Source organism: Schistocerca gregaria, chromosome 7 (assembly GCF_023897955.1).
Source record: "Schistocerca gregaria isolate iqSchGreg1 chromosome 7, iqSchGreg1.2, whole genome shotgun sequence".
In the NCBI taxonomy this organism is placed as follows: domain Eukaryota; kingdom Metazoa; phylum Arthropoda; class Insecta; order Orthoptera; family Acrididae; genus Schistocerca; species Schistocerca gregaria.
In genome coordinates, this window is record NC_064926.1 from 240568199 (window position 1) to 240592108 (window position 23910).

Below are 23910 nucleotides of genomic sequence, written 5' to 3' on the forward strand. Positions count from 1 at the left end.
GCTGTCAGTAGTTCAAATGGAATGTTGTCTACTCCCGGGGCCTTGTTTCAACTCGGGTCTTTCAGTGCTCTGTCAAACTCTTCACGCAGTGTCATGTCTCCCATATCATCTTCATCTACATCCTCTTCCATTTCCATAATATTGTCCTCAAGTACATCACCCTTGTATAGTCTCTCTATATACTCCTTCCACCTTTCTACTTTCCCTTCTTTGCTTAGAACTGGTTTTCCATCTGAGGTCTTGATATTCATACAAGTTGTGAAATGTGTAATGAAGCAATTATATGTAAAATCCAAAATTTTATTTTTTTTTTGCTGGAAAAAAATAAGCTCACAGGTAGGCTAGTCAAATGTCTATGTTAATTCTTAATCAGTTCACTTCTTCTAAAAAGTACTGAAATACAAATATCTCCTATTCAAGGCCAGGACATGCAGTTCATTATAATGTACTTTTGCAAATGTTCTGTTGCCATGCACAGTCTTTTGTATGACTACATCTTTTTGTAATATAATGTAATTGGATAGATGAAAAAAATCTACTCACCAAGAAGTGGCAGGAGAACATACGTGTAGAAAAAGGTTTTACGTATGTAATGTTTCAGAGCCAGTGGCTCCTTCTTCTGTCACAAGGATTGAAGAAGAAGAAAGAGGGGTGAAGGAAAAGGACTGGAGAGGTTTAGGAAAAGGGGTAAAGTTTGGAAACATCACCCAGAACCCGGGGTCATGAAAGACTTACTGGATGGGATCAGAAGGAAAGACTCGTCGTCTTTTTATGAATAGAGATAGGTTACTCAGCTTCGCCAAAAGTCAGAGGTGCATATTTATACTGAGGTATTATGCTAGGAATAATACTCCGAAGGAGTTCTACCATTTCGTCATTAAATAAACAAGACACAATAGCAAGATTCAAGTATCCAAGGTTCTTATCCAGCACAGATTGCAGTTTGTTGGAATCTGCACCACCCATTTCACCTGGTTGGACATTGGCCTTCAGAACTGCTCCTTCCAGTATTCCCGCAGTCTCTTGGAGAGGCCTAATTGAAGTCTCAAATTTCTTGATATTGTCATGAAGCCAGCTGATGTGATTTGCAATGAATGAAACTCAACTGAGTGCTTTAGAATTGTTGAATGCTGACACGGATTCACTCACAGACACCCTGCAGGATGAGAAGAAAAGTTCTCTGTCACTGACTTCGCAGCTTGAAAGTGTTTACTGTAGAAAATAACAGCTGCAGTCCCTGTTGTTGGCTCCAGATGCAGAGGTACTACATCAGGCGGTAGCTGTTTGTAGCGATGTAAACAATAACGACATTTAAAGAAAACCTTCTTTATTTCTGATTTCAGTGGAATATCAGGAAATTGATGTCTGTCTCAGCCACTTGTTGCAATGCGTAAGGCATACACGTAACTTGCACAAAGTTTGGATAAAACACATTAAGCAATTTCCCCGCTTTCAACATGTATGGAGCTGGATCAGTGTGCGTCAGTAGGACCCTCTCTTCTTTTCTGCCGTCAGACCATAATACCGTAAGTTCACTGTTAATGAATTCATTGTTAATGAATTCAGCAATTGTTCAACTATCTGTTGCCTCCAAAGACTTACAGTAAATTAAGCAGTCTCAGAGTCAGACTTGCCCACAATTAAGTTAGCCATGGAATGGCCTATGGCATCTGTTGTTTCATTGGCAGAAATCCATATAGGTGATTTGACTAGGTAAGCCCTGATTTTTTAATGTTAACATTGCAAGAGTCCAGGTAATTCTTCCTGACAGTGAATTCGTCGGGAATATTGCAGTTGAAGTGGTATTTCTTTAAGAAATGATTAAATTCATGTATCTGAAGTTTGTCCCTGCCACCAATGCAAACACAATTCTTTGTAAAATTCACTATTAGGTGATGTACGTTCTCCCTGCAACTGTGTAAGTAGGATCTGTTTCTTTGAAGAAATCCATTGTTTATTCTTAATATGTAAGATTGCTTCATAAATGTTGTTTTATTTGAAATGTCGGCGTACATCCTATATGTTGATCCATGTTTGGCAAAGGACTATTTCACCATCAGTGGTTAAAGCACCGTCAATTGACAACCATGTTTTCAGCTTTAATGGCAAGATGTGAAGTGTCTGAGAACAAGAAAGGAAATCACCCCCCCCCCCCCCCCTCCCCATCCAGGGAAGGAAAAAATCACTATACGTTACTTTCCGATCATCCCTCATAATTCTGCAATAATATTAAAATGTGCAAAGTTAAGTAGTGTAGCATGAAATATGTATTACATCTCAAAATATGTAATTTAAAACTTTGAAACAAGGGTCTTTTCAGTGTAATTTGTAAACATTTAGTTTTTCTTATAACAACATCAAAGGAACAGAATATGATAGTCATAAAATCTGGGCTATAATTTTAACACTCTCTGTTCGGAGAATGTCTAACAATTACATCGACATAAACACATGTTTGGCACATTACTGAGTCTTTAACGACAATTCAAGGGAACAGGGCACTAGAGAGGAAATGTATTCTGGAAATGGTGATTAATTATTGAAATAAATTTTCAGCAGTTTTTGAAGAAGTTAGAGATATTAATGACAAGCTTGATATTAGCCCTTAAATGCAAGTTGCCATGACTAAAAGAATACACAAATAGTGCGTATATATTTTCTCGTGGTGGTGGAGGTGGCATGTGCAAGAATACACCCATTTTCTTTTCATTGGACAAACTTTCTATGATTATCATCCAAAGGGTGGAGTAGACCATCAGGCTTTTCCAGGCATCACTCTTCCTCTAATGGATCGCATTTGCAGTTGTGTACATGCACTACTTAGCTTTCTTCTTGAACCCTTCCCAGTCTGACAAAAAACTACTTCATTAGAGACCACCTGATCCCGATGTTTAGTGATTTTGTCCTGTCAGTGTTAAACTACAATAGCAAAATTGTGCACTCAACATCCGTACTAGGCTACACACCTGCCTGCTTCTGTAAAAGAGAATGAAGCGACAAGCTGGGACCCATCGCCAGGCCATCATTCTTAGACTCGCCAAATTTGTGGAATTACAGTGGAAAGGAGGAAGCCAGTGTAACACTGATGTAAGAGAGGTGTCCTGATTTCTTAGGTATGCAATCCTCAACATTAGACTTACACTTGCTCCATTTCCGACCTGTAAATCGTGTGTGTGTGTGTGTGTGTGTGTGTGTGTGTGTGTGTGTGTGTGTGTGTGTGTCAAACAGAAAGTTTTCTTCCTCTTTTCTGTGAGCCAGTCGACAATTCAACACTTCTCACGTGCTCAGATTGCTTAGATGTCATTTTAGGTTTGCAAAAACTTGCTCACGTGCTCAGATTGCTTAGATGTCATTTTAGGTTTGCAAAAACTTGTCCACATTGTTCTCTCACTGCTCTGTCCCCAAGTTAAAAGCTGCCCCCACCTTCTTTTTCCATTATCACATTGTACATGTTGCTACCTATTTGTCCATAAAGTAGAACTTTCTTCAGTGCCTTGCCTTCTTTTCTCTCTGAAATAACCCTGATATCAGTTACATATAGGAAACTGAATAAATTTTGTCACTAAATAGTGGTGGGAAGAGGGCTATAATTCCTACTCCACTGCTTCATTTTCTTGTTATTTCAGTATCCTCAGGTTTAGTTTATAAAGTCATAATGTAATTTGTAATTTGATTTTACTAGATTCATAAGAAAGATGGACTCTTATTGCTTTTTGTGCTCTGTGAGCTCTGGTAATCAAAACAATGGAGTGGTTGAAGTATTTATCTCATAGACACTAATAACTGGCAAAATTTTAGCCCATTTGGACCAAGACTGCACTGATTGCTAACAGCTTCACCTATTCGTAATTTATCAGAAAGTAATGATTAGCGATGTCAGGAATAAGGAATTAAGATATAACAAAGAAAGAGAATTTGCAAAACATGTCATCATCAGGCGAAGAAGACGCAACGATCTATATCATTTATAATAAATTTTAATAGTCTTGATTACAGTACAATCCAAAGATACCTAGGTGATAACTAGTTTTGCATTTTCCTACAACCATTTTCAAGTCACGAATTCACTGTAGATCCAATTGGTATCTGAGACTTCAGACAATATTGTTGTTGTGGTCTTCAGTCCTGAGACTGGTTTGATGCAGCTCTCCATGCTACTCTGTCCTGTGCAAGCTTCATCATCCCCCAGTACCTACTGCAACCTACATCCTTCTGAATCTGCTTAGTGTATTCATCTCTTGGTCTCCCTCTGTGATTTTTACCCTCCACGCTGCCCTCCAATGCTAAATTTGTGATCCCTTGATGCCTCAAAACATGTCCTACCAACCGATCCCTTCTTCTAGTCAAGTTGTGCCACAAACTTCTCTTCTCCCCAATTCTATTCAGTACCTCCTCATTAGTTACGTGATCTACCCAGCTTATCTTCAGCATTCTTCTGTAACACTACATTTCGAAAGCTTCTGTTCTCTTCTTGTCCAAACTAGTTATCGTCCATGTTTCACTTCCATACAAATACTTTCAGAAACGACTTCCTGATACATAAATCTATACTCGATGTTAACAAATTTCTCTTCTTCAGAAACACTTTCCTTGCCACTGACCGAGCGAGGTGGCACAGTGGTTAGCACACTGGACTCGCATTCGGGAGGACGACGGTTCAATCCCGGGTCCGGCCATCCTGATTTAGGTTTTCCGTGATTTCCCTAAATCGCTGCAGGCAAATGCCGGTATGGTTCCTTTGAAAGGGCACGGCCGACTTCCTTCCCTATCCTTCCCTAGTCCGATGAGACCGATGACCTCGTAGTTTGGTCTCCCTCCAAACAACCCCCCCCCCCCCCCAACCTTGCCATTGCCAGTCTACATTTTATATCCTCTCTACTTCGACCATCATCAGTTATTTTACTTCCTAAATAGCAAAATGTTACTGTAAGTAACTTGCCAAATATATTTTAAAAAAAAAAGTTTTTACTCGTTGTAATGATTCTGTGGTGGTTAGCACCATATGTTGTCTTAGGTACCAGTTATGTTGGCGGTATGATCTAAAGATCATTATTGTCAACGAAAGCAGTTACAATTTATTTATTTTTGAGTTGTAAAACTTTTAAAATTTGTGTTACAGAATCATAAACTATAAGAGTTTGGGTGTAGCAGTACTAATACAGAGGAGCAGAAATCATGTTTGTCAATGGTGGATTTTAAGAACATAGAAAAATTTAAAATAGAGCTTACACAAAAGTAGATCATATAGTTAAAAGTTTTGCCATATTTGGGGATATCGGCATCATCGGGATTTTGAGAATGAAAATAACACAGCAGTTGCCTAATGGAGGCTACCAATGAGGCAGATAGTTTTGAATTTTCATCATGTTTGTTTTTACAGCCAATTTAGGCAGACTTGAATATCCTGAGCAAGAATTTTTTTTCATTGGAGCTATGCAAAATGATGAAATATACCGGTAATGGATGTAATCCACCCATGACATTTGGCATGAATGGGCATCTCAATTTAATCTAATAGAGGCATGTTGTACCATCAGTCTAAGGAAGGTAGAACCACCCATATCAATTTTTCTTCAATCTCAGTAAGTTCAGTGTCATGTAGTTACTTTGATGTTCCTTTGCACTTACATTTGGCCAAGATTTTGAAATCTGATACCCATAAGTTAAAATCCCCTAGAAATTTGGACATTTAGCTTCTGGGGCGTAAACCAGACAGTGATCACATTTTGGACCATTACTTACAGCAACTGAAAATGTCATTGTAATGTTATGTACAAACTGGAATAAAAAACAGTGGAGATCCAGTAATTACCTTTTTGAAATTTGAAAACATGACAGATTAAATATGGTATAAAAGGCAGTCAATAAATCAGTTGTAAGAAGATAACAGGCAAATTATATGTGTGTAAAAAGAACAACAGAGAAGCAGAAAATGATACAGTGCAGAAGAATCAAAGGAAATAACAGAGTATGACAAAGTGCAAAATATGAGACAGTTAGTGTAAACTGAGGCCCAGTTAGGGGTGAAATCAAGCATGTGTCCCACTTCTCTTACCTCTTTTGCATTCATTGAAGGAACCTCTTAATCTGAGAACTAGCATTTGTGTCATTTTCTGTATGTGATTGTTCCTTGCACTGCCTCTTTTTAATTGTATGTAATTCGGGAGTCCCTTTCGTTTTAAAGGCTCAGAATACTGTGGTATGTGAGGCATAATTACATCCCTTGATTGTTTTGTCAGTAAAGAGAGAATTATGGTGCTATAAAAACCTCTTTTAGCTTGGATACATAGTCAGCAGGATGGATGAATTGGCAGCAAATAACTCATAATAACAAGATCAGTTTTGAAACTCACTGATAAGCTATGAATTGCTGTGAGCTGTTTGTTGAATGGAAGTAGTCTGTAAACTGGTGCTGAATTTTATCCACTCCCTTTTCACTACATCAAGAATATAACTGTAACTACATTTTAATGACAATTCATCAGTCATCTCCACAAATCTTTTACAAATAAGAAATGGAATCAGATACAATATTCAGTGGAAAAATGTCAGATAGTTGCCTGTTATAAACCTGGCATTTTGATGTTTGAATAAGCTGTATTATCCAACCTTTTTGAACAGAAGAGTTGTTAAATTTACTAAAAGAATTACGCATTGCATTCTTCATATAATATTAGACACTTGATATCCATCAGTTACCAAAATTTCTCATGATGAATGTACAGTTAAAAACGACACAAAAGAAAAGTTGTTGTTCGTCATACTTTTTTATTTTGGAGTTGTGCACTCAATTATCACTAAGATGTAAGGAAATTTATTATTATTTAGAATTTTCTCATTAATTTATCATATTGAGTTACAGGTGCTTCAGTCAATCGAGGAGAGTCAAAAACAGTGAAGGAGACTGTCGTTCCTAATGAACTACTGCAAACAGTGGACAGTTTCAAGTGAGTGACCATTTTATTTTTCACCTAAGGTTGATGTATGGCTTTTGTTATGTCAGATTTTTTAATTAATATTTGCATGTTACTTCATTAAAGAAATATAAGAAATGTTTATTTCCAGTAAGAACTCGTAAAACCCTTATGTAGTGCATACAAGAATAGTAGTGGTAACACCTGTACTTTTATTATTGCCATTACCATACAGTGAGATGTCCTGCATTTCTTGAAGAAAATAAAATTACTTCTAATTTTAACATTCAGTATACAGTTACTCCTACATTGGACATACCACACAACATGGTATACACAAATTTACAGGGAAAAAGGGGCAGAACTGCTCTGAATGGACCAGAGTACATGGTTCCAGTGCATGGGTCAGTAAAAATGGAAAATGAATTTCTGAAAATTGGAAGTGTTGCTTTTGCAGTTGTTTGTCATCAGCTGAGTGGAAAAATACATAGAAACATCATCTGTGTGCGACACCAGAACTGAAAAGTCGAAGGATACCTGGGAAAAATAATCTCTGATTTACTATCACTGGTGATGGAAAATTTGATTTTTTTTTTTCATGTGTTGTCAGAATACTGGAACAGTGGATCAGTTTTTTATTTTTTCATGTGGGAATCATAATGTTTCAAATTCCACAATCTGGCCATTCTCAATACAGGTCTGTTATGTTTCCTACTTTTAATGATTCCACTCAAAACTAATTTTGATATAGCATATAAATTAATTTACACACCTCCTGTCGATAGACGACCACCTTGTTCCGACTTGGTGCAAATATAGTGAACAAACCATTTCCTTTGATGTACCAACATTGTGCAGAGCAAGTTTGTTGTTGCTCTCCAATGAACAGAACTATGCAGTTTGCTATCCACATTGGAAATGTTGCACTGCAGCAATCTCTTTTTCTTGGTTTTGCATGGTGCAGGACATGAGGAAGATAGTTACACTTAATTCTGAAAGTTAACAGCAGTGGATTTTGTTCGGACATGGCACCAAGAAAGAGTTAGAACAAATATAAATAACAAATTAATATTTCATGAGTGACAACACATTTTTCACTCTCAGCTTTAATTCACTAAGCTTGTATATAAATCAGGGCTTACAATGTATAACCTATAATTTCATGTGCTAACCTTTCCACTCTTTTAATGGGATTTCTGACAACAGGTTCATTCCATGTCAGTTCAACCAGGGGCTCCAGCTCATAGTCTCAGATTTGACTGAAATTCAGTACACTAATTCTATCATGTGTGGAACACTTGTGTACAAAATGTTAGTTTCCCCTGCCACTTAGTTCCAGAATTATGACTTGTGAAAGAAGGTGGCATGACCCGGAAATTGCAACCCACATCTGGCAATCTATCTTCAGCCCCAACTTCAGGTCTTAATAACTTTGGAACTATTCCACACAGTCCAGTGAAATTTTTACAACCCAGTAACATTCATTGAGAGAACACACTCTATGACTCAAAATGCCAACGACATATTTCTGAGGGAAAATAAAAAATTCCAAAATGTGATTAAAAAATGTAATACATTAAAAGGTACTTATTGTAGGCGCCCTCTATGCCAAATATAGTTCACTCAAAAAGGGTATAAATATTTTTGTGGTAAGCTTAATGTGGCCTAAACACACACAGAACTCATCATGCCCATATCAGTCACAAAAACTGACATACATGCACACGAAAATACAAAAATTAGAAAAATTACTTGGAAAACATGGATTTTGTAAGTGTGGTAGCAAAAAAGGGACAAGTGGTATCCGAGCCAAATTTCACACACTGCATAAGTAGACCATAATGATATCTATCTCAAGATTTCAGCATGTTATTGCTAGATAACATCAGGGCACCTCTCAAATGGTATAGTGTTTTCCGGGTAGTCCCACATCGACAGTTGCTGCTCACAGATGGTGCCTTATGGCACAGACAAGATGCCTAAAAGACTCTGTGTTTTAGGGCTATAGGAAGAATGGAATCAGTACAGTCACAAACTGATGTTGCCCGATGGCTTAATGTGAATAATTATATTGTTTTTCAGATGTGGCGACAGCTTAGAGAGACCGAAACTGTATCCAAAGACCAGGGCAGGGCTGACCACGTGTGATATCAGAAAGAGGACTGTTATTTGGCTGTAAGGTCACAATGATACCACTTTAGTACTGCATGGCAACTGGTCTGACCTTGCAGAATCCACTGGATGTGTTGTATTGAGGCAACCAGTGTACAGAAGACTTCGGCAGGGTGACCTTTATTGTCGGAGACCTGCTGTATGTGTACCTCTGAGCGTCGTCACAGAAGGGATCGCCTAGAGTAGACTCGTCAACATGCCACCTGGGCAGCCAAACAGTGGGTCAATGTTTTTTTCAAAGATGAGTCCTGATTTTGTCTGGAGAGTGATGGTTGACGTATTTGCGTCTGGAGGGAATGTGGAACATGATTTCGGGACCCAAACATTGTGGAAAGAGACCGATATCGAGCAGGATCCCTTTTGGTGAAGAAAGGGATTATGTTGAACACTTGAACACCTCTTCATGAAATTGTATGTGTGAGCTGGCAAGGTTTAACTGCTGTCAGGCATTGTGACAAAATCTTGAGACCTGATGTGCAATTGGTGTGAGGTTCTGTGGGCCCAGACTTTGTATTGATGCATGGTAATGCTCTACCTCATAGAGCACTCCTGCTTAGCTCTTCTTATTTAAATCCCATAGAGTATGTGTGGAATGTGCAAGGGAGACGGTATCATGTCAGGATCCACCAACCACTCTCAAAGACTTACGAGCAGTTCTGTAGGAAGAAAGGGTGCATATTACAGTTGCTTACGCTCTGTTTTCTTTACATTGTTTGTACTTTATTATCATCTGTTTGTACTGTTTTGTGACAAAATAAACACAACCTAGCAAAATTTCCGTTTGTTGCATTAATTTTGGACACTAGTGTAGTATGGGCAGACCTGCGGACTGCAGGCAGCAGTAATTCAGGCAGACCAGTGATAAAGCTGAGTTCAACTACCATGGACCTCATGCATCATGTTGAGCATTGTTGCCAAGTGTTGAGTTGACAGCTGTATTCTGAATTATGCCTGTGCACATCTACATAAGGTTTTGGCCTGTTTGCTTCCTGCAGATTGACGTTTGTGGTGAATTTTCATTTCTTCTCTCATGGTTCTGTTCCCTGGGTACTATTGAGCCACTATCGGACCATGAAGTACCCACACTGACAGTGTCTAGACAATGGCATGTGACAATGAAGGAAGTTCTTCAGTGTGTGATGCCCCTCTTTCAAACAATAGAAACTCCAGGCTGGAATATCAACAGTTTAGGAAAATATAGATTGCTGCTTACTGTGCAGGGACAGGATCAATTAAAAGACACTTACACATATGCTTTCAGCCACTGCCTTCATAAGAAAAAGAAAGAGGAACTCTCACCATTCATTCACTTAAGCAGGCACACCTCATGCACACATGACCATCAATTCCTGCAGCTTGGGCCACAATGCATTCTGAAAGCATTCTGGTCTGAGCTATCTGAGCTCATGGTGATGTGTGCATGAGATGTGCTTGGTTGTATGAATCAATGGTGTGTGTTTCTTTTTCTGATGAAGGATGTTCTGAAATGTTATGTTTAAGCGTCTTTTAATTGTGCCTGTCTGTAACTTAATGTGTCATCTTTACTGTAAGTACCAATCTGTCTTGTCTTACATTATTGATGCCCCTCTTTCCTTGTTTCCTTTTTTTAGTGGTAATTTTAGGTCACCATGGACCCGACAGTATCCAAAAAGTGGGAGAATTACCAGTGTCTGTTCTTACTTCACTGCCATTTAATGTGTATCGTCAGTCCAGTGGACGAGGCCACCTTGTTGTAAAGCAGCACTGGCTTATACGTGTCCAAAATTTGAAGCACTCCACGGAACATAAGAAACTTCCCTTTGACGAGCTTTGTTGTTTGTTGTCGCATAATCTAAGGCAATTAAGCAGCCAGTAGAGTTGTTGGGAGCCAGTATTTTTCGCGCACTGACTTCTGTGGTGCCTACCTGCAGCTGTCATTGCATGCATTCTCAAATACTTTCTTGGTCCTCTGTTTGGACATTAAGCTCACCACAAAAATATTTATACCCTTTTTGAGTGAATTATATTTGGCATAGAGGGCACCTACAATATGTACCTTTTAATGTATTACATTTTTTAATCTCATTTTGGAATTTTTTATTTTCCCTCAGAAATATGTTGTTGGTGTTTTGATTCATAGACTGTGTTCTCTCAGTGGATGTTACTGGGTTGTAAAAATTTCACTGGACTGTATGGAATAGTTCCAAAGTTATTAAGACCTGAAGTTGGGGCTGAAGATAGATTGCCAGATGCAGGTTGCAATTTCCGGGTCATTCCACCTTCTTTCACAAGTCATAATTCTGGAACTGAAGGAGCTCCAGTCTTGGGTAAGATTTTGTGTTATGCTCAGTTCATTCCTTGTGCCACACCAGCTTTGTCAGAAGAGCATTAGGTTTTTCTGGTCTGCAGATTGTCAATGGGCTTTCAGTCTCTCAAGCACTGTTCGTGCTCTGCCCCCTGAAAAAGTGCACTTTCTTCTTGCCAAAGGTGAATTTCTTGGGACTTGGGTGTAGCAAAGATGACCTTGTCCTGATAGATGACCTATCAAAGCCATCCTCAACCTGCTGATACTCAAGGACTTGAAGCTCCAATCTTTTCTGGATAAGATTTCATATTTCATTTCATGCTCAGTTCAATCGCTGGACTGCGCACATTTCTCATCATTTTAAGTGTCTTCATCAGAGCGGCATTAAGTTTGTGGATTATGAATGGATTTTTCAGTCTGTCAAGCAGTGTTTGTGATTCACTCCCTGTCCTTCTTTTCTACACCAAGTAAACTGTTAATCTGGCCTCTGACGTGTCCCAGTATGGCTTTTGTGCAGTCCTGTCCCATCAGAACCCAGACAGCACTCCACTGAACAGCCCATCACTGATGCATCAAAGAAGCTTTCTGCTGTTCAGTGTCACGATCGCTGGCCAGTTGACATGATGTCACGCCAGTGCCTTTATACAAGCCATAAACCAGTGTGATGTGTGCAGCAACTGGAGTATGTGAGGGTATGAACACCATGACAACCACTCAAGAGCATTTCTTCTCTGTGATGAGGGTGAGGACCTCTTGGACAATGATGAATCGATTCACAGATGGAAAAGGAGGCACTATCCATTATTTTTGAAGTTAAAAAAGTTTACATTTTCTTATATAGAGCGATGTTCCTTGTCACTTCTGACCACAAGCCAACGATTTCCTTATGTGGCGCTCATTCCAAGTTGCCCGATGGGTCTGCCCACTGACTGCTGAGTTGGGTCCTCTTTCTCAGTATCTATCGCTACAATATTCATTACTGCTCCTCCTCCCAGCATTCCAAAGCTGATGTGCTACTGCAGCTGCTGATGGCCCCCAGTCAGCAGAGGGCTCTCATGGTTGTGTTCAGTGATGCCTTGCGGCGAACCCTGTCAGATTTTCTGTTTATAGAAAGAGAAGTCATGAACAACACAGTTGCTGACCTGCGTTTCCGGAAAGTTGTTTCAGTGGTCCAGATAGGTTGGTTAAGATAAGACATGGATAAGACATGGAATATGTTTTTCCTCCTATAGGATCATCATTGTCCAAGGGATCCTCCTGGAGGAGCAATGCTGTTGAGTAGTTGTCCCTGTGGCATTGCGACCTCACATACTCCTGTTGCTGCATGCATCACACTGTGGTATTACACAGATGAAGGCATCGGTGTGAGATCCTTGGCTAGTCCCAGAGCACCACTGTGACAGGGTGTGCGTCCATTTCACATGTCCGTTTCTGGGCAGCATGTGGTTGTTCATGGTTGGCACATTGTCCAATTTCTCATACATGGCCAAGTAGTCCTCCACGTTGTCGACTGGTGCTGTTCATGCATGCATTGTCAGTTCTTTATACCATTGAGGGATCCCCCCTGGTCCCTTGTATCTAGTAATGGCAGGCAATTTGTGTCGTGGGAGTTTGAAGACTTCTGCATCTGTAACAGTATCCAGCATCTGAATACCACCCTGTTTCATCCTGCTTCTAAATCAGAGGTGGAGCATGTCATGTAGATTCAAGACCCAATTGAAGAAATCAGTATCTGCTTCTGCCCGTGATTGAGTCTTCTGGCTACATACCAGGCAACATTGGTGAACAGATGCAATCCAGCAGAACATGTGCATGGGCACCAGCCGCAGGGTCCCTCCTGGTTTTGTGGCACCTCGAGTTGCATGCCACAGACCTCGGTGGCCTGCTGCAATTTCGTCCCAGTGCTACTGTTTGAGCCTGGTCCTTCAACCATGGGTGGGTGTCATGGTGGGACACAAAGGTTGGCAGTTGTTTGTGGTGAACATTGATATGGAGCAGCTGATCCACCATGCAAATCAGTTATGTCTGCACCATGTTGGGATATCACCACTGCAGTCTACTTGTCAGCCAGGCGGTAGGTTTGGTCTTGTTGCTGTTCTGGGTATGGGCCTCTACTTGCAGTGAAATGCTGCCCCTTTTCGCGCCCTCTGTTGTCCTGTCAGCTGCAGCTTAAGGCCCTAGTGAAGCTGGCAACTGCACTGACTGATTTGGAGCCAATGGATTTTGATCCACCCTCCTCCTGTGCCTCCTCCGCCTCCTCCCTCTCCCCTCACTGGTTGTGGTGACCTCGGCCTCAACTGCTGCCAGTGAACCTCCCCTTGTTTCAGACAGCTGGTTGGTGTTGTGTCGTATGTAGGTCAATCTGCTGCTGACTTCTCCGGTAGCCTCTGGTTCTGTACTGGTGGCCGCAGCCCCCCCCCCCCCCCTCCCCCCGTCAATTTTCAGCCCTATGTGGGCTTTTCAGGGGGTGAGGGATTTAGAATTCCCACCAGTGGACACCACAGTGAAGACAGATAAGCGAGCTTGGGTAATGACGTGGAATAGTCCATAAACCCGACATGGAGGATGCATGAAGTGTGTAGTATGGCCAGACCCACTGACATCAGTGTTTCCCTGTGGGCAGCAGTAACCCGGATACGCCAGTGCATATACTGAGTTAAGTCTTGTATTGCACATTCTGTTAAGTGTTGTAGCCAAGTAGTCAGTTGACAGCTACCCAAGCCAACTTTGTGCTGAATTACACTGTGCATGTCTGTATAACTCCCCGGACTTTCTGTTACCCGTAGATCGACTCACAAGGCGAGTTTTCATTTCCTCTCCCAGGGGTTGTGGTCCCAGGTTGTCATCAAGCTACTATTGGCTTGTCAGGTACCTGTGCCAACAGTTTAGTGTAGCGGTGCAGCCGGTGCAGATTCTAAAATAAGTTATAATATTTACTTACCAATTCACCCCAATCCATTGGGCAGCAGGTTGATGGTCTGATGAGTTGGATAACCAAAACAGTTTACCAATCAATAAAATTGATGATTGTGATTCTAGACTTCTAATTACTGTGTAATGTATCAACTTAAGCTCGTCAGACAACATAATATCTTATCATAAAAGACCACATTGATCACTTTGAAACATTGTGGATGGTGAAGAATTGGTACAAGATGTTCAAATAACTTACGGGAATGCTGTTAGATGGCATCGTCGACAGCTGCTGATATTTCGACACGAATACACTCTGCCATTTTCAAGGCATAATTGCAACAAGTGCAAGGGGATTTAAAACCTTGGTTTTTGGAGAAACTCTGGAAAGATAACACTCAAACAAATTATAAACACTAGTGCAATCACAAATCAATGGTGGCCGTTGTCAGAAGTTATCAGTGGTGAAATTCATAATCAACTGGTGAGGTGCCATGAACTCTTGTTTCTTTGTTTTTTGACAAAGGAGAGATTAGGATTCTGTGCAGAATTTAAACAAAAACCACCATCTCTATTTATAAGGTCACTTGCTAATTTAATTTAAAAAAGCTCCAAAATCACACTATCCCAGTCGTCGGAAGTGCATGCATTCTGCAGGATAACCAGTGCCGAGACGGTGTTCTGCAATGGCAGATTTGCTCAGCTGTTGTAAGTTTGCGTAATGCTTAAGCTAAGTATACCTGTCCTCCTCGGTCTTGATAGTCTCACCAATATATCACATGGCATAACCTGACTTATACAAACCTAGATAATCTGTTACGGAACCTAAAAGTACCCCATCTTAGATGGTGGTGAAAAAACACACGTCACATCTTATTTCCACAAAACGCAACCAATCTTGTTCAAAGTGCTCTATGTGCAAGGCAAAAAGGCCATAGACTTTGGTACTCTCTTAGGATTATCATCACCAGACCAGTCCACAGTTGGTCGATAGTGTGACACATGTGTAATCTGTCTTTCACTCGAACCATTCTGACAAAAGGTGACTTCTTGGTGGGCTAACTCCGCTGACAAACTCTCAGGCTCCTAGATGACGTGGACCTGTGAACCAATGTACGAAGTACCTCCCACGCTGAGGTAGTCGTGAGAACTGTCGACATACAGATACAAATCATTCTGAGTAGTTCCTATAAATGGCACATACTAGCATACCGTCAACCTTCCTCCTGACCAACACATCAAGGAAGGGAAGGCAGCCATCCTTCTTCATCTCCATTGTGAAACAAATATTCAGGTGGATTGAATTCCGGTCTTCTAAAAAGTCGACAGAGTTCTCACTGCAATGAGGTCAGACAACAATAGTGTTGTCTACATGTCTGGAAAAACACAATTTTCAAAGCCACCGACTCCAACACACTTTCCTCAAAGTCTTCCATTAACAAATTCGCAATAATAGGCGGTAACGGGCTTCCCATCGCAACTCTGTTTGTCTGCACTTAGTACTGATCATTGAATATAAAGGAAGTGGATTTCAACTCACATTGAAATAGATTTGTTAATTCTGCGCTGAACCTAACCTCAATCGAGCATAATGAATCGGACAGAGGAATAAGAGTGAAGAGAGAGACCACATCAAAACTTAATAAAATATCAGTCTTCCCATTAATCGACATAAGAAATCTGCTGAGTTTTTAATGTGGTGCTCAACATAGTAGCAAGGTGTTTCGCTACACGATATGTCAGAACACCAGTGTTACTATCGATTGGGTGAAGAGGAACCCTTTCCCTGTGAATCTTAGGGAGGCCATATAACCTAGGGGGAACTGCACAATAAAAATAATACTCTTGATGGTGTCCTCGACAAGGAACTGTTCTTCAGGAAGCTGTTAGTTTTTCTGCCAACACATTTTGTGAGAGCAGCATTAGTTGTGCAATACGCTGAATCAGACCGTAGCCCCTGCAACTTTTGAATGTAATCCTGCTTGTCCAAAACAGCGGTAGCATTGCCCTTGTCTGCAGGTAAAATAACAATATCCGGATCAACTCTAAGTGAACGTAAAGCAGCCAGTTGCATGCCCATAAGTTACTGGAGCGTTGTATATGCCGGGAGAAACTCAGCTCTCACATAGTTCACTTCTGCAGGGAGGAAATGTATTGTTTGCTTGCAGAGGTTGGATAAACTTTGCAGCTTTAGAGCAAGATTGCGATGTGCATTATTGTTTTTGCTGACGAGGGAAACTCCCCATTGCAGCCCTCTCAAATAAAGTGGTAACAGAGCCCAGTGTACAGCCCATCAAAAACTGAACCCAGATTAAGCATGAAAACAGGGAGAAGGTGTGCCGGACTGTTGAAGGAAAATAAAATAAAATAAAGGCAAAATAGAAACAGCGAACAGTCCAAGAGAGCAGCCTGCAAGAGAAATGGCATCGTGGTTAAGTTGTTATGGTGTTGAACTCCAAAGTGGGCAAGCCACGTATAAACCTCCACCGTGCAATTTTTTTTTCTCTTTTCCTTTTTTTTCTGTTAGCTTTTTTTCAAATTTGTGTCTGTGCCATAGTGTAACATCTGTTTGCAACAGCGAGATGTAAGGTAATGTATAATGACAGCTGATTCTACACACGTACTCTATTAGCAGCCAGAAGGAAGTAGCTTTCAAATGGGAACCGCGATGACGAGGCAACAAGTCAACTGAATTCTCCACCGGAAAACATGTCTGGTGTGTCACACACGGCATTAGTGACAGTATGTGTGTAATATGATAGGAATCTCTTATTGATGCACCTGATTTGTACTACTGGCGAGTGAGTGAGCGAGATATGCCTCCTTGCCCAGTACAGGTGTTCGTATGAAAGCGAATGCTATAACTCCCAAGGAAATGATGAAAACATAATAGTTTGTCACATAAGCTGCAACAAATGAATGCAACAGTTTCACAATCACAGTTTCTCTGTGCTCTGTCAAAACATGTTTTTAACATATTTCAAGTTGCATTCCATTTTGGAAGTCTTGACTCTTGAATTCCTATGTTGTAGCATAGTTCACACCGTTTACTTTTTGTTTTCGTTTCTGTGAGATGTCTATGTAGTATTTTGCCTACTCTCACTATTCATCAAATTTATTGGTGACGGTAATGTATTCTTACCACCTGGCTCAAATTCTATATGCAGTGTATAGTGTGACAACTACTGAGACCACAGAAAGAGAACAAACATTTCAATGACTGGACAAGCAATTCATAATGTTGTGAAGAAAGAAAAGTGTGTGTGTGTGTGTGTGTGTGTGTGTGTGTGTGTGTGTGTGTGTGTGTGTGTTTATAAATGGCACGAGGGAGTTTTGAACATGCTCGTCCACTTGGCTGCCCAACCGTGTGACCACTGACCCACAACACTGTTGGTGTTTCAGGCTGCTCTATATCACACTTCTTGTTCTTGGACCATTCACTGTTCCTATTTTGCTTTTTTTCCCACAGTTCAGTACACCTTCTTCCTGTTTTCATGCTTGATCTGTGTTCAGTTTTTGACGAGCTATCCCCTGGGTCCTCTCACCACTAAATTCGAGGGGCGTGCAATGGGGAGTTTCCCTTGTGAGCTTTTGTGGTTCCAATTTTTGCCCAAGGTGTGGATCATATTATCCTCCTGGCACTAATTGCATCAAGCAACATATTGGCTTAACTCTTGTTCATGACAGGAGCCATTAAACTCATCAACGGTTGTATTTTGTTTCCAAGGGATTGTTTTGCCTTCATTTCATGATTACTTGAAAAATTTTGGCTATTTCTTGGCATTGGCTGGACAGTGCTTTATGGATGCAGTCCGACAGGGAATTTCATTCTGTAACTGCCTGGCATTTGGTGAAGTTTGAACATTTCCATGGCTTGGGGTATGATACTAAATCTGGGCATTCTGTGATAAATCTCATGGAGGAAGCTTTTGGTGACAAAAAATGAGGTTTTAAAATCCCTTGCACAGTGCTCATTCACTGCAGTTATATCTCAGGTGTTACCGCGTGCTTAGGTGATCCTCTGTCATAAATCATGGCAGTCAGGTGGCTTGTTTGCACCTGTCAGTAGTATGGAATCAACACAGTAAGATGGGTTGCCGTGAAGATGTTTCAGAATGAGTTACAGTATCATGTTTGGCCATATTCGTAACCCATTCTATTTGACCGTTATGTTTCCATCTACTCCAGGAAAAAAAGATTTTGGCAGTGAAATGGTTTGTAAAGGGCAGTCGATTGTATCAAATCAGCACATTAAGAAGGTCGACACGGACTTGTAATAAAATGGCAGAAAGGAGCTATTGTATTTGGATGACCCTGTGGTCACACTGTGAATTTTTGTCCAATTTGGTGATGTGTCGACACGGAGTCTCTCGTGTGTCTTCAAGAAATGGTATACCTCTTGCAGCTATGTTACATGGCATAAGAAAAGTGGTTGTGAAAATGTCTTGCCCAATAAGAACCGGAGTTGAATTTAAAGTTTTGTCAGTGACAGCCTAAAGATGATATTACACAGTATTGCTATGATGTCTCCCTCGGGCGCCCATCTTTTTGTGTGGTGTATTTCCCCCATTCGTTTTGTTCATCTAACCACCCACACACCATGCAACATTCTCCTTACTTTTTGATGCACTCAGTTTCACAAATCTGTAAGTCTCATACCCTGATGTTCCAGAATAATATGCTGGGAACTTATTCTATAAAGGATAGTGCCAAATGATGTGGACCACACAATAAATGACTTTTAAAGTGTCTTCTCCCACATTCTTAGCACTACAATGTTGTTGATGGCCAGGTACAGTTTTACGGATCACAGTTACATGGGTAAAGAGGCCTGCATCTCTTCCTTCATCAGTATGTTTGGGAGAGTAGTAGTCCAGGCATTAATTAGGACACAACATTTGTTGAATATCACAGTGGCGTAATTTGCGGCGACAGAAATGTGAAATTACATTGCACACTATTTGACTTACAGTACAATCACCAAAATGAATTACACCGTCCAGCAAATACAGATTGTGGAACATTAATACTTTAAGGTTACGTTTTCACTATTTCACACGAGATTTTATGATACAAAGTTATTGTGCAGTTGCTGAACTTTTACAGTAACTGGCATATTGACAAGGCATTGAGGCAACAAAGTCAATGGAGTTATGAGGGTCTGAACTTTCAATTAAATTAACTTTTGAGGTATTGAGTTTCAGGTAATTCTAAGTATGTTTTCAGAAAGAGCGAAAAATTGTTAGAAAATGTATTTTAATCATTGGCTGTTTTATTTAACTTACATATCATCCAATGGTTTCGGTCAGTGTTTAAAGAACAGGTTACAATAGTTATTTGCGTGATTTCAGTATGGCAAACTTGATGTATCAGATTGGAGGGGAAAATGCGGAATGTTTTTAACTGATATGTTTCAGGTTACATCTTGTGATGACAGTCTGTGACCAAAACTGGTAGATGATATACAGGGTAAATGAAACAGCTTTTAGTTAAAATGCATTTTCTAAAGTACTTAATGGCTGTTGATTCTCACCTGATGAAAAAATTAAGAGTGAAATGTCTGTTTTTGAATTAACAACAACAGTACTTCATATTATGTCTGTTGGCTCAGTTTTCCCAATTATGTGCTGTATTTGGAATTTCAGTTAACCATAGCTTTTAGTTAACTGAACTTATAGTGGAACTAATTATATCATTGAAATAATGAGCCAATTGAACAATAAATTTACATTGAATTCAGTGTAAATAACTTTCTGAAATGTTCATGTGCTTTTTATAAATTTCCTGTGTCTTTAGTAAATGTAGAATATAAAACTGCTAAACCAGTTATTCGTGGGAGTAGAAAACATTGACAAATTGAGAAGTTTCCAATTTGATGCATCTCTACCGCCAAAGCCAAAGACAGTGTGTCAATATTTAGGTAAAATCTGTTCAGATGTTTCTCTGAACCAATCAAGTTAATTTTTAGATGCATGTTTCATCAGTAAAATTCCTTCTCCAATTCTTTTCCAACTGAGCTGATGATCAGATTTTAGTAATCTCAGTGTTTTTCAGTAACCCTCATCTCCTCTGTTTATCACACTTTTTCATTTTCTGTATGCTCTTTTACATTTTCTATTATTATTATTATTATTATTATTATTATTACTGTGGCTGTATAAGTTGAAAGAGGAATTAAAATTTAATGGGATATAGCAGGCTTACCAAAAGTCCAGCAAAAACACGAGGACCAAATAGAATTAAAATCAGGATATGTTTTGCTCTGCAGGAACACTGTAGGAAGTAATTACAATTATAGGCTTTATTGTAAACAAGAAAATTAAGAACAATATTACATTTATGAAAGGAAGAACAAGACATGTTATAAATCAGCAGAATACATCCCATGGAAATCATTAGCCTGTGTGCCAGTATGCTTACATGGTAGAAGACCTGTACAAAGAGTTGCACAAGAGCTACATGAGCTGATGAACAGCAACAAATACCACCAAAAATACAATGATGTGGCATTTTGGTGCAGAAGTAGGAAAAGAAAGTAAGAATGATTCTTCATACCAGAAATGGCAGAGGTTATACATTAGTTGAATTTGCCGAGGAAACACAGAAAATAGACTTGACGATGACCAAATGAAGCTTTAAACAAAATTAATCATATTTTACCAAACGTAAAAGAATTACACAAACACGATGGTCCTAAAGCACTTTCGAATCGCAAATGGCTGCAAACTCATCAGGTACAAAGTAAAAACAAATACAAAACTGGAAAGAAACTTACTCATCAGTAGAGAAGTCAGAAATGGAGATTATGAAAATTTTAAGAATTGTTAAGTACACCAGATTAAATTAAGCAAAAAGTCCAGTATCGTAGAAAATGATGTAGACTGATCAGAGGGATAATTATTTGTCAAATGTACTTACACAAACAGCAAAAGGTGATGCAGGTACAAGGAGAGTAAAGCAAAAGAAAATATACATTGGAGTGAGGCGCCATATAAGGCTGTGAAAACCATTTACAAGTTGTGAAGGAAGTTTTAGAGTGGTGCATTAAATATGAATTACCTGTTTCCCTGGAAATATTGGATTTGACTCAACCTATGTGAGTGTACTGAAGAATACATAAGTTAGTGTACAGGGTTTCCATTACATTTCATCCAGATGGTGAGAAATTTGGAACTGGAAGGAAGGAAAAGGGGGATGGGGGTGGAGGTCAGGCAGAAATTCCAGCTTCAGCAATGTGTGAAAGAAAATCAATTGTAGTAAGACCGAAACAGGTGCTGTAATAAATAATGTATTGAAGATTGACTGACAAGCCACACACTAAAAATTAACAGTAACGTTATAGAAATAAAACCTCAAGGAGTTTATTTACCTTTTAATTACTGCACACAAATGACATGGTTTTCCCCCTCTGTTGAATAAGTTCTTGTACTCTGACAAAAATAATTTTGGTTTGCTGCAAAACTTAAACTGCAAATAAATAAAGTGTAACAAATGGACCCCAGGCTCAAACTCTTACAGGAATCGGCAAAATGCCATGAGTAATGAGGGTAATGGGAAAGGGGCACTAATTAGTAGAGTGTGAGTAGGTTGAGAATTTGGGTTTGATAGGAAGTGTGCTAGGGCAGTCCAAGGAGTTGCAATGACCAGTGTCCGGGTGGCTTAGTGGTCAGAACAACTGCCTAGTAGGCAGGAGACCCAGGCTTGAATCCCATTCTGGCACAAATTTTCAACTTTCCCCATTGATTTCAATCAGTGCCCATTCACAGCCAGTGTCTGTAACAAAACGCTTCATGCAGGGGAACACATAGCCTACTTAACCCGTAATTTCTGAGAATTGAAGTACAGACTTTTCTTATTGAATAAGCATCCATCTTACTGTCGGAAAAGGATTGTGTTGAACTTTACTCAGAATAAAGTCAAATAATAAATATTTGGGAGAGGGGTGAAACTTGTTCCATCAGCAGCATTTCCGAAAATTTTGAAGCTGGTAACTTTGAACATACAAGAAAAGTGCTACTTTGAAATACGCTGTTTAACAGCGATGGCACGGTAGATCCAACTAGATGAGAATGTTATGTTATTGGTAGTTTGCATCACAAAACAGAAATTGTATTTGGAAGATCACCATAAATTTCATCTCATTTTGTCTTTGGCCATTAACAGAAATCAGTAACTGGACATCATTTGAATTATTATTGAAATTTTTTGTTCACTTGATGAAGTGGAAAATACTTAATGCATTACATACCTTTCAATACTATTTATATTGAAGAATATTACTCCTTACACCATTACTACGAGGGTAATCCCAAAAGTAAGACCTATTTTTTTATAAGTATACATAGACTTGTTTATTTCTACAATGGTTTACATTAGTTTTTAGCTTGAACATTTAGCTATTTTTCGACATCATTACCATTTCTGTCGGTGCATTTTTGTAGACACTGGCAGTTTTTGTATGCCCATGTCATACCATCTCATCGCCGTGCTGTTCAAAATGTTATGAACCTCTTCTTTCACCTGCCTCGTCATGGGAGCTGAATCGCTTTCCAGCCAAATGATCTTTTAACCTAGGGAACAGGTGATAGTCATGGGGTGCCAAGTCAGGACAATAGGGTGGCTGGGTAATATTGTTCCTTTGAAACTCTTACAGGAGAGCAACGGTTTGCCAAGCGATGTGTGGGCGAACATTGTCCTGGAGAATGTGAACATAGGCATATAAAAAATGACACAGCATCTACAAAAATGCATTGACAGAAATGGTGATTATGTCGAAAAATAGTTAAATGTTCAAGCTAAAATCTAATGTAAACCATTGTTGAAATAAACGCGACTATGTACTTATAAAAAAATAGGAGACCTTACTTTTGGGATTACCCTCGTATTATATTTTTTATACAACAGGTAATTTATTGTTCGAGTTTGTAAAATGATTATTTTTCTTGTTTCTTGTAGGGACTTTGTCAAAAAACAGAAAGCTTACTGTTCAGATGTAGCAAGAAGCTCCCCTAAAACTATGCATAAAGTACAAGAGGATTTAGAGTTGCTGAAACAGATGGTTGCATCAGAAGTTAGTGACCTTCAGAGGAACGTCACATTGTCAAGCAGGCTGAAGGCAGATACTGATAAGGTAAGACACTGAAGTTTCAAATACAGTCTCTCTCTCTCTCTCTCTCTCTCTCTCTCTCTCTCTCTCTCTCTCTTTATTTTTTATTTATTTTACGCATTGTCAGATTGCCATGTAGAAAATTCACATTATCCGTCAAAGTCCAGACCTTCAAATTTGTGGTCTTACAGTTACCTGTTCAACCATGAAGTTCACATAACGTTCCCACCCCACTCCCTCCTCAAAATAAAATAAAAGTTCATACTAATTTCCACAGTACAGTGTGTGTGTGTGTGTGTGTGTGTGTGTGTGTGTGTGTGTGTGTGTGTGTGTGTGTGTGTGTCTTTCTTGCTGCTGATATGAGATTTCTCGAAAGATTTCAAAAAAGTTCAAGACAAATTCATGTGCTCCTCTAAGGAGTTTGACACACACACACACACACACACACACACACACACACACTACAAAATTCTGCTAGAGACCTTTTCCCAGAAACTTGTCCAAAGCTCTCAAAGATGATG

At 39.6% G+C, this 23910-nt stretch overlaps 1 protein-coding gene across 1 annotated transcript in view; it reads left to right on the forward strand.

The window, feature by feature from the left end:
* LOC126282187 (nuclear pore complex protein Nup58-like) overlaps positions 1-23910 on the forward strand; it is a 140975-nt gene that overhangs the window by 34817 nt on the left and 82248 nt on the right. The window contains exons 3-4 of the mRNA XM_049981717.1: positions 6863-6947; positions 23239-23413. Coding sequence (XP_049837674.1) covers positions 6863-6947; positions 23239-23413 — 260 coding nt within the window. The remainder of the gene's footprint in view (positions 1-6862; positions 6948-23238; positions 23414-23910) is intronic.